Below are 10,267 nucleotides of genomic sequence, written 5' to 3' on the forward strand. Positions count from 1 at the left end.
ACATGACCACTGGTTTTTGCTGTATGCTATGGAATTAGCCGAATGATAACCTGCCTTTTGTTTTCAATATAAGAAAAAAAAGTGAGACATCGAAACCTTTTGGTATTCCTGTAAATCATGTAAATCGTCAAATTTCTCAATGCCATTGTGTACAACATCAAAAAGTAGTTCATGTACCTAAGTCGGAGGCAACATGTTTGTGACAGAAACTTTCTTTTGTGGGATCGTCTGGAGCGTGTTGTGTCTGGAAATTCTCTTTGAATTCTCCAACAGTAATCTGACATAATAATTTAAGTATGCTATCGGCTCTGATAGTATTCCTTCATAATTTGAGTGTCTTGATGAAATCGTGAACCTTTGTTCATCACTGACATCATCAAGGTTTTGAGGAAATTTATCTAAAGTACTTATCAGAAAGATAAACCATACTGCTCGCGTTACAGGTATCTGAGAGTTTTTTAAAATCATGTCCTTGGAATTATCAAACTCAAGATGTCTTTTACAGCACCAGTGGTGACATATGTGCGATGTGCTGACAAAATGAGTTACTTGTCACGATCCAAGAATGGAGATATCAGCTGAAAATCAAAACTGGGGTCAGATTTATAGATGTTCAATTGATGAAATTTTGTTCAAGTCTACAGTGTCTTTTATCATTCCAAGCTCACAAATTGTACAAACTTCACCTATCAAGTTGATGTATCAATTTCCATAATGCTCAAATCCGAGAAGTAACTCATTTTGTCAGCACACCTCACATATAGTAAACCACGTGTACACAGCATTGTTTATAACTTAGAGTATGCTATTTTTGCTTTTTTTAGTGGGACTTTTTTTCTGAAGGAACCAAAAGTTCACGTGTTCTCCGGTCGTGCAAGTAAAACATGCAGCGCAATATTTTCTCTAAACTAAGTAAAAAAAGAAAAAGAAATGAAACTATTTTTAGCTTGATCTGAAAAGTAATTTATTTCAATATAAAAGTTATATAGTTTTTGTTATAATCTGTGCAAGTAAGCAGAATCATTGACTATATAATTTATAAAAACAAACACAAAAAATCAAACGAAAAAAACAAAAACAAAAGACAAACAAACAAACCAAACTAACAAACAAATACACCACTGCATTTCCATTATAAATAGACTCGATTTCCCCATACCATCTCCTACTTCTGGATCTTTCTAAATTCCCATTTATGGTCATAAAGAGTCTATTTTAAATGTAACTTGCCCAACAGCGCCACTACGTCACCACAACAATTCGTGTCACTGGCTTTGAGACATCGTCCACCCACCACTCAATGCTCTACTCCCAGCCCAACAATCAACCAATCAGAAGCCAGGAGAGTCAAACGTCACACCGGAGCGCCGTGAGCCGAGGAGAAAACCCTTTCAAGAGGCGGACGCAGTGGTTACTGAGAGCACAAGTCTCTGTAGCTGTGGTGGTGAGCCGCCGTGACGACAGACATGTTTCACGGTTGACCGCTGGTCACGCCCGCTGGCCAATCGCAAAACACAGGACCGACAACTTGGTCAAACTCTCCAAAAGTTTTCGACCTTACAGTTTCCACCCATCCATGTCCCCCCCCCTTTCTCCCGCCCCAAAACACCAAAACACCCAACTCGTCTCTGTCCACTCAGTTTCGCTGTTGATTGCTGTTCATGTTCACTGGCCAATAGCAAAACATGGCTGACAAACTTAGTCCACGCCGCAAAACGTCTAACCCTATACAGTTGCCACCCATCCACACGTGGGTAATGGCGGGAAATAGTAGTTTTCTCAGACTAATCCTACACTCATCTTTACCTCTATCAGGAGAACTACACCCCTCCCTTACTGTTACCTTTGCAGGAATTTTTCCTCACGTACATTTTCTCTAATGTTGTAGCAGTTCCCACGGAGGAGCAAGACTCTTGTGGTCCGATAATCCTGGGGCTAGTTGCATGGGCTGGGAAGAGTGATAACTACCCCCCCCCCTCCCACCACCGTGCCCACAGTTGTCAATTCTTAAGAATTAACACAAAAACTATATTTCGTTAAAAATTGTCGCAGAGTCTTAAACTTTCATAAAACAACGTTCAGGACTTTAAAAAAAGAAACAAATTAAACAATGATTCTAAAAAATAGTAAATCGTGGTTGCACTTCGCTTTGGGACAAAAGATTTTAGTTCAATATATTTTTTTTAAAGATTTTTTTTTAAAGATTAATATTTTTTATCCAGTGCCACTTCTTTTTTCCTAAAATGTAGTCTTTATTTACTCAGGGTCCTCCCTACCAAATAGATTGGATGCTGTGTCAATCCTGAATCATCTATATAGTGTGCAGGGTATGTGAAACATTTATAACAACAACAATTGACTGTCTCTGAGAGTATAGCGGTAAGGTTACTGAGTGATAAATGTGTTAGCAGGAACCGTTGAAACTTTTAAGTACTTGGTACAATCACGTTGGCTGGACCTTCGTACCAAAGAAACCCCATAGTGTCTATACTTTAGTAACAGTCACACAACGCTAAAGCATGACTTCAACAACTGATTTATAAAATCAACATAATATATATTTTAGTTAGTCTTGATTACTTAAAGGTAATCGTGGCCACATTCATCATCATCTTCATCATCATCATCATCTTCATCATCATCATCATCATCATCATCATCATCATCATCATCATCAGCATCATCATCATCAGCATCATCATCATCATCATCATCATCATCATCATCATCATCATCATCATCATCATCATCATCATCATCATCATCATCATCATCATTATAATTTTTTAAATAATATATAATATAGAGTAGTAGTAGTAGTAGTAGTAGTAGTAGTAGTAGTAGTAGTAGTAGTAGTAGTAGTAGTAGTAGTAGTAGTAGTAGTAGTAGTAGTAGTAGTATAATCATTATCATTATCATTATTTTATTATTATTATTATTATTATTATCACTATTTTATTATTATTATTATTATTATTATTATTATTATTATTATTATTATTATTATTATTATTATTATTATTATTATTATTATTATTATTATTGTTATTACCATTATAATCACTATTGTTTAGAAAATTAATTTATTAATGTTTTTACAATTTTATTTTTAAGTTTAAGTTTAAGTTTAATTTTACTTTTAATAGTAGTTGTAATTGCATATTTTATTTTTATTTCTGTTTTTGTTATTATCTTTTTTATTCTTGTTTTTATAATTTTTATTATCCTTTTCCCAATTCTGCGCCTGCAATATCAAAATCCATATATGGTATTCAAATCACCTGACCAATGACGGGTCTACCTCAATCAGCCAAACATCTGACCAATAAGGGTGTCCTTTGTGTTCAGGAAAACGCTACCTAAGCGGAAGGATAACATCACTCCCAAAACGAGGCCGGCGGGAAAAATTCACCCGAGATTTTGTTGTACCTTCCTCATTATCGCATCGATCATCGACGTTGACGCACGTAGCTGTAATCTCCGTTTTCATCATCGACGATTGTGTTCTTTTCCAAGTTTGTGGAAGATTTCTGCGTTTGTGGCTTTCAAGTTGGTAAGTACTTTCTGTTCATGTATCTATTTATCTGATGCATTTATTTATGCTTATAATTATTATTGTTTAAGTTAGGTTTGACCACTTACGACATGGTGCTGCCCACGTGGTCTAATTGGTTTTCCACTCTAGGGATTTCTGAAAACACCCCTATGATTGTTTTGTAATACAAGTTTTTAATAATTCTAAAAAACGAATATGTTTTATTAAGGATGACGTCTTGACACTTTTAAAACATACTTTTAATTCCAAATGATTGACCACGAGAAGAGGAATGACAAAATGGCGACTTTCCATTTTGACCACGAGGTTGACTTAGCCAATGATGGCCGCACCATGACGTTACTATATCGTTTCAACAAGACCGGTCATTGTGTTCTGTTTTATTCTGTAACGTAGACCTTCTTTCTACAGTCTTCTCCTTTCCGTTGTTTATTTTAGATGATGTTGTAAGGTTGTTATAGAATGATATATTTCGCTGCTGTTCATTTAAATCTAGATTGTTCAATTCATTTCTTGCAAACTTAAATGGCCGAAAAATGAAGTTCATGAATAAAGAATATAGGACAGACTGTGGAAGGGATCTGTCGTCAATATTCTTGAATTCGCTAGGAAGCAGTTCGTACTTGCAATGGTGAAAACTCTAGCTGTTTTACTTAATCTGACGCCATTTCCTTGTGATAGAAAGAAATAACAGCCACCATAGAGCCAGGATATACCCCACGCCATAGCGAGTTTTTAGCTCTTTGTTGTTTGTTGTTCTTTTTTGGGCGAGGGGGTGGGGGAGGGGGGGGGGTAACGCTAACACACTAAGCAATAGTCCACCAGTGTGTACCCGTTACAAATCTGGCAATCCAACACAATAAAGAAAATGTTGCCATGATATAAGTCCTTTGTTCACTCACCTGGTTAGCGGTGACTGCTGCCTCGGGCACGCCCGGGTCTCTCTTCGGTCATGTGACCAGGCGTGTCATGAACTTGGGGTGGGGTGGTGGGAGGTAGGGGGAGAGTGGAGGGGATTAAATTATTGGCACGTTATCATTTCACAAGTTTAACTGGCCATTTGTTTTGTTTTTTTTCTTTCTGTTTTTATTACCTCTTGAGGGTGAACAAAGATTTACTGGTCACACAAACATACGTTTATAGTCTGTTTCGTTTGTTTCCTTGCTTTATTTTCAACTCTTGAGAACACCCATCGGCCATTGTTATCAATCTGTAGAAAATCTTCGGTGTTAAAGATAATGATTTACAAGAAAGTCGCAACAGCGTGTGACCAGACGGAACTATTTTCAAGAAATCTAGGGTCTGGGCCAGCCCTCCCCCCCCCCAAAGGGGACAATCTACAAACACCAAGTCATTATTCTTTTAAATGGCCAATGGCTTCCTAAAACCTGTATTCCAGAAACATCACGGTAGACCGTTTTCAAAACCAATATCCTTTTGGCTTGCACATTATTTTTTTTTTATCAATCTTAAAACAATTGTTAAGTCAATCTGGCTTAGTATTGTTGTTTTTTTTACTTACTTTTCTTTTATAATATATCAGAACACTTTTGAACACCCGATTTATCATGGAGCTGGTTTTGAAATGCAGTCAGTATGTGGCTCTCCTTAAACACCTTTCTTGTTGTCTTTGTGAACTCGAAGTGAAGTAGTTTGGATTAGAAAAGCTACAGACTATTTACTTCTGTGGCTGGATTTGAAATCAAATCAAAGTGTGACTCTCCTAAGACACATCTCGTGTTGTCTTGGTGATCTTGAATTTGTCTTGGCGAGAAAGGCCATAGATCTAGTCCTATTCTTTTTCTTCTTTTGAAGCCGAAAACCCGAACCTCTTCATGCATTTTAAATGTTGGGTTAGCACTTTGAATTTTGCGATAAAGCTTACGTTTTTGGTTGGATGGTTTATTTTTTGGGTTGTTTTTTTTTAAAGGTAAAATTTCATGATATTATTAAAAAGTGGGTCAATGTGAGTTAATGAGTAATGTTTAATACATAGAAACTATCCGTATAATAACTTCAATGTAACTTCTTCGTACCACAAGTAACAGCCTCGTATTATTATAATAAAAAAGAGAAAGGAAGGAAGGCGTAACAAGGGAAAGTACTCGTGAAAACATACTATTAAATAGCCTCTTTGTATAAATCTTCTATCAGAACGTTCGGTTGTGTCCCTTCCTTTACGATGGTCGCCTAAGAATTTGGTTCGAGCTCAGAAAACTTGTTGATCGTTACCGATTTGGGAAGGGGGCGGGGGCACTGAATTAAAAAAAAAATGATACTCGTTTTTGGTATTTAGGTATACTTTTTCAGGTATAGATATCTAGTTTTATACTTATTTTATTTACTTGACATAATTTTGTAAAAAGACAATAAATGGCAGTTAGGATCTCTGATTTTAGGCTACAAATACATTTTGGCTGTTTGATGAAACTGTTATGAAGAAAGTTGCATCATTTTCTAAGTAGTATATTTTCCTCTGTTGCTTCATTGTGACCATTTAGTTTTCACTCAGTACACAGAGTGTTTCAGAACCAGACACAACTCATTTTACTTTACGCCAATAGCTGTTATGCCTCGCAACAGTGGAAACAATTTTGTCAATTTCTGCGTGTATGAAAAGCTGGTAATCAAGACAAAAGTTGAGTTTCTCACATATGCTGCAATATCTGTGTCAAAAACATTGCCAGTGTTTTATATTTATTTATTTTTTATTTTTATTTTTTTAAATTATTAATTTTTTAATTTAAATTTAAAAAAAAAAAATTTTTTTGGGGGGGCCTGCAAATTAATGAAATCTTAAACAACACCACGCTTTTCTTTAAAAAAAACTTGAAGTGTCTGTACAATACGCTTAACATGAGCTATTAAAAGCCCCTTCACATAAATATATTTGTATAAATTAAGACCAGTTTCCTAATTCTTGCGTGATATTGACCTTGTTGTCTTTGATTGTTCCTTCCAGCATCTGAGTTGAGACATCATGTACCAAGAGTTGTGTGACGAGTCTTCTACTGCCCGGAAACTGGTCGTGAGCCAGAAGACGGTCAGCTCCAAGATGTTTGTCCGAGGTCGTGGCCGGAGTCACGGAGCAGGGTCAGGCTTGTTGAGAGGTCGTGGAGGAACGACGAAGACGTCCGTTCTCGGAGACGTGGTCAAGGAACAGCCGTTGGAGAACTTCACCCCAGCCTGGTTGTCTCAGTCAGGGTTGTTGTCTATGGTCGACACTCCAGACTCGTCCTCATCAGCGGAGACGTCTTCAGCAGTTGGGCCTTCCTCGTCTGGGAAGTTGTCTTCTTCAGTTGAACCTTCCTCGTCAGTGGAGCCGTTGGTACCAGTGCCTGAGACGAAACTGCCTGCTATAGGGTACGTACTGTGTGTTGTCACATGACTGTGTAGAGTTTATTTTCAATATTTTCTTCTACATCTTACACTCCGCTGTCTGGTAGATGAACTTGGTTTTAATGTTTTACACAGCTGAATGTCTTCTGTATGATGAGACTCGGTTCTCACTACAATACACTTTAGTACATTATTTATAAAGTCTTCTTTCATCGTATGTGTCTTAACAAATTCTATTTTGCAAGTAAATCATGCATTCCCTTCAATCAGTTAGCTGATTATCCACTTTAAGACATTTCAGAATCGAAATTGGCACCACAATTTTGCATCAAAAAATAAACTGGCTTTTTAGACCTCTCTATCCCCCCCTCTCACTCTCTGTCTTTCTCTCTCTCTCTCTCTGTCTCTCTCTGTGTCTCTCTCTCTCTCTCTCTCTCTCTCTCTCTCTCTCTCTCTCTCTCTCTCTCTCTCTCTCTCTCTCTCTCTCTCTCTCTCTCTCTCTCTCTCTCCTTGTCACAAACTCATTAAAGGAAACCCTTGTACAACGTTTGTCTGTTCCAGGAGTGAGCCGGAGGTTCTGTTCATCTTCGCCAAATAGGCGATCTTCTCAACCGGACCTGTCTGGTGAGTTATATTTTGTTGTTGTTGTTGGTCGGTGAGGCAGAGGGGGTGTGTCTGATGAGTTATATTTTGTTGTTGTTGTTGGTCGGTGAGGCACGGGGGGTGTCTGTGAGTGGTAAGAGCGTGCACACTACTGTGAGCTGTAAGAATAAGAATAAGACAAAAGCAAGTTGAAGAAGACAAACACATTAAACTTTCAAACTATCAGAACGTTACCCCCCCCCCCCCTTTTAGGAAACTGTATCGAAACTCAGCATTGCAAAAATAGAAAAAGTATGCTGTATGCGAATCTAGAGCGAGGAGAGATTATAATGGTACATGTATTTGAGAAACAATTTTCACAATTTCATTATTTGTTTGTGATGAAAACGCATCGTCTTTTAAAATTTGTGAATGTTAATCACATTTTACCAACATTTTGTAAACACAGGACGGTCCAGCTGTGGACAAGAAGGATGTGAGAACTGGGTGTCTGGTTGCAGTACAGTGTGGGAAAGGCTGTTACAGAGCCAAGGTGGAAGACGTAAGAGAAGATCAGGTGAGTGCTGACCTTTGTTCTTGTCGCATAGACCAGGGCCGTAGAAATCTTGTATCTGAGTTGTCTTGTGAATGTAGGAAGATGTGCCTCAACTAAATACTGTGTTTAGGATCACAGTGGGCCACAGTCTAGAACTTTGTTGTACGCAGATATGGGAAGATTTTGTTTTTAAGATATTGTGCTATAACACTTTGAAATTGTTCTTGTTTTTCTTTTGATTAATAAACATTGTTATCAAACTCAACTACTCCGTGACTGTTGCTGTAATCACACGTGTGCTGGCCTTGCAGGTCCGAGTCAACTTTATCGACTTCGGAAACAGCGAGCTGGTGTCTCTGGACTCCGTGAGGGAAATCCCGAGGGAAGAACTGGTGCTGAACACACCGCCTATGGCCTGGCCATGTAAGCTCAGGAAGCCGGAGGTAAATATAATTAAGAAAATAATTTGACTCAGTTCTATTTCTCTTGTTCCTTTAATTTCTTTAATTTGTTTATATTTTTTTCTGTTTTGCACCCCTTCTCTCTCTCTCTCTCTCTCTCTCTCTCTCTCTCTCTCTCTCTCTCTCTCTCTCTCTCTCTCTCCCTCTCTCTCTTTCTCTCTCTCTCTATCTCGCTCACTCTCCCTCTCTCTCTCTTTCTCTCTCTCTCTCTCTCTCTCTCTCTCTCTCTCTCTCTCTCTCTCTCTCTCTCTCTCTCTCTCTCTCTCTCTCTCTCTCTCCCTCTCTCTCTCTCTCTCTAGCAGCTATCTTCCTCTTTAAATGTCTTTAAAAATGACATTGTAAGTTTTGGTGTTCCTCTTCGCTCATTTTGCAACTGACTTTTAGTTTAAGGTCAAAAGCAGCTATCTTCCTCTTTAAATGTCTTTAAAAATGACACTTTAAACTGTCTCATTGTCATGTAAACTTGTAATGATTTGGAAGTAACAATCTTTAAACTTTCTCCTTGTCAAGTAAACTTGTAGTAGACTGGAAGTGACAATCTTTAAACTGTCTCCTTGTCATGTAAACTTGTAATGATTTGGAAGTAACAATCTTTAAACTTTCTCCAGGACCGCCAAGGCTCGTGGCTCTCAGATATACAGAAGATTTTCCGTGGGATCTGGAAAAAGCAAACCTTTGTGGCGAGAGTTGTTCACCATGCAGGTAAGACTGATTCTCTGTTGGAAGTTTGAACTAGCACTTAGAACATTTCCTTCATATAGGCCTGCAAGGGATTTTTTCTGTTGTATGTTGAAAACTTTAATAATAAATGCTCACCAGATACATGAATTAAACAAAGGAGTATAAAGATTAGAGCTGTCCTGAACAATTACAACTTTAACTGAAATGTCCCTTAGTCGTAAAAGATTGATAATCATGGAATGAATAAAAAAAAAAGACTTATAGTTTTTCGATTTGAATTATATGTTGAAGAAGATGAGGACAAGTATGAATGTTGCGTTTCAGCTCAGTTATCGTCAAACATTTTGTTCTTTTTCTGAACAATGAATTAAATGTATACAGACAATGATGGGATTATCATACATGTGCCATTTTGTTTCAGGTGGGTGTTGTGTTGTGGATCTGACACTGCCCGATGGTCAGTTGGTCAACTCAATGCTGATCAAGTCAGAGGTCACTTCACCTGTCAGTTCTGCTTGTCCTGGGGCAGTGGTCAAGCCTTTTAAGCAAGTACAGACCCGTGAGAGTGAGACCAGAGCTGCCGCACCCACCTCCCAAGTAGTACAGGGGCCACTGCTGTATGAACATGAGGAATCTCACCACGTCGCACGGGTCCACATAAGCAGAACTAGTCCTATGGTAAGGATGATTTTTGTGTGATTTCACTTCTTCTCTGTTTCAATTACTGCCTTACTGTCTCTTTTCCTTTCTATTTCCAATCACTCTCTCGCTGTCTCTCTGTCTCTCTGTGTCTCTCTCTCTCACTCACTCTCTCTCTCTCTCTCTCTCTCTCTCTCTCTCTCTCTCTCTCTCTCTCTCTTTCTCCCTCTTTCTTTCTTTCTCCCCCCCCCTCTCCTCTCTCTTTTCTACCCAGTCAGTCTATTGATCTACATAAAATTGTAAGTTATACAAGATTTTCTTTTGCTAACGTAAACGTCTATTTACATTTTAAACTATTGTCAAAGATTGTACATAACAAGATAATTCACTCAGCCAAAAAAGTGTCCACGGAACTCCGCGCATTGGTTCAGATGGCGCTGCAGCCTTTGTTCT

The 10,267-nt window shown here is 38.2% G+C and overlaps 1 protein-coding gene across 1 annotated transcript; it reads left to right on the forward strand.

Annotated features, from left to right (window-relative positions):
- The first annotated feature begins 7,850 nt into the window (after window positions 1–7,850).
- Window positions 7,851–9,963, forward strand: LOC106013212. Its single transcript, XM_013088308.2, has 4 exons — window positions 7,851–8,054; window positions 8,345–8,476; window positions 9,103–9,196; window positions 9,597–9,963. The coding sequence occupies exons 2-4, from the start codon at window positions 8,444–8,446 to the stop codon at window positions 9,872–9,874; spliced, it is 405 nt and encodes a 134-aa protein (XP_012943762.2). The 5' UTR covers window positions 7,851–8,054; window positions 8,345–8,443; the 3' UTR covers window positions 9,875–9,963.
- The last annotated feature ends 304 nt before the right edge of the window (window positions 9,964–10,267 follow it).

This window comes from Aplysia californica, unplaced genomic scaffold (assembly GCF_000002075.1).
Source record: "Aplysia californica isolate F4 #8 unplaced genomic scaffold, AplCal3.0 scaffold00720, whole genome shotgun sequence".
Taxonomy (NCBI): Eukaryota; Metazoa; Mollusca; class Gastropoda; order Aplysiida; family Aplysiidae; genus Aplysia; species Aplysia californica.

What these genes read in the sequence shown, in the direction of transcription:
- LOC106013212 (XM_013088308.2), top strand. Translation starts at nt 8,444, where the DNA reads ATGGCCTGGCCATGTAAGCTCAGGAAGCCGGAG. An exon ending in GTAAGCTCAGGAAGCCGGAG is followed by an intron (nt 8,477 to 9,102) that starts GTAAATATAATT and finishes AACTTTCTCCAG; the next exon opens with GACCGCCAAGGCTCGTGGCT. An exon ending in GAGAGTTGTTCACCATGCAG is followed by an intron (nt 9,197 to 9,596) that starts GTAAGACTGATT and finishes ATTTTGTTTCAG; the next exon opens with GTGGGTGTTGTGTTGTGGAT.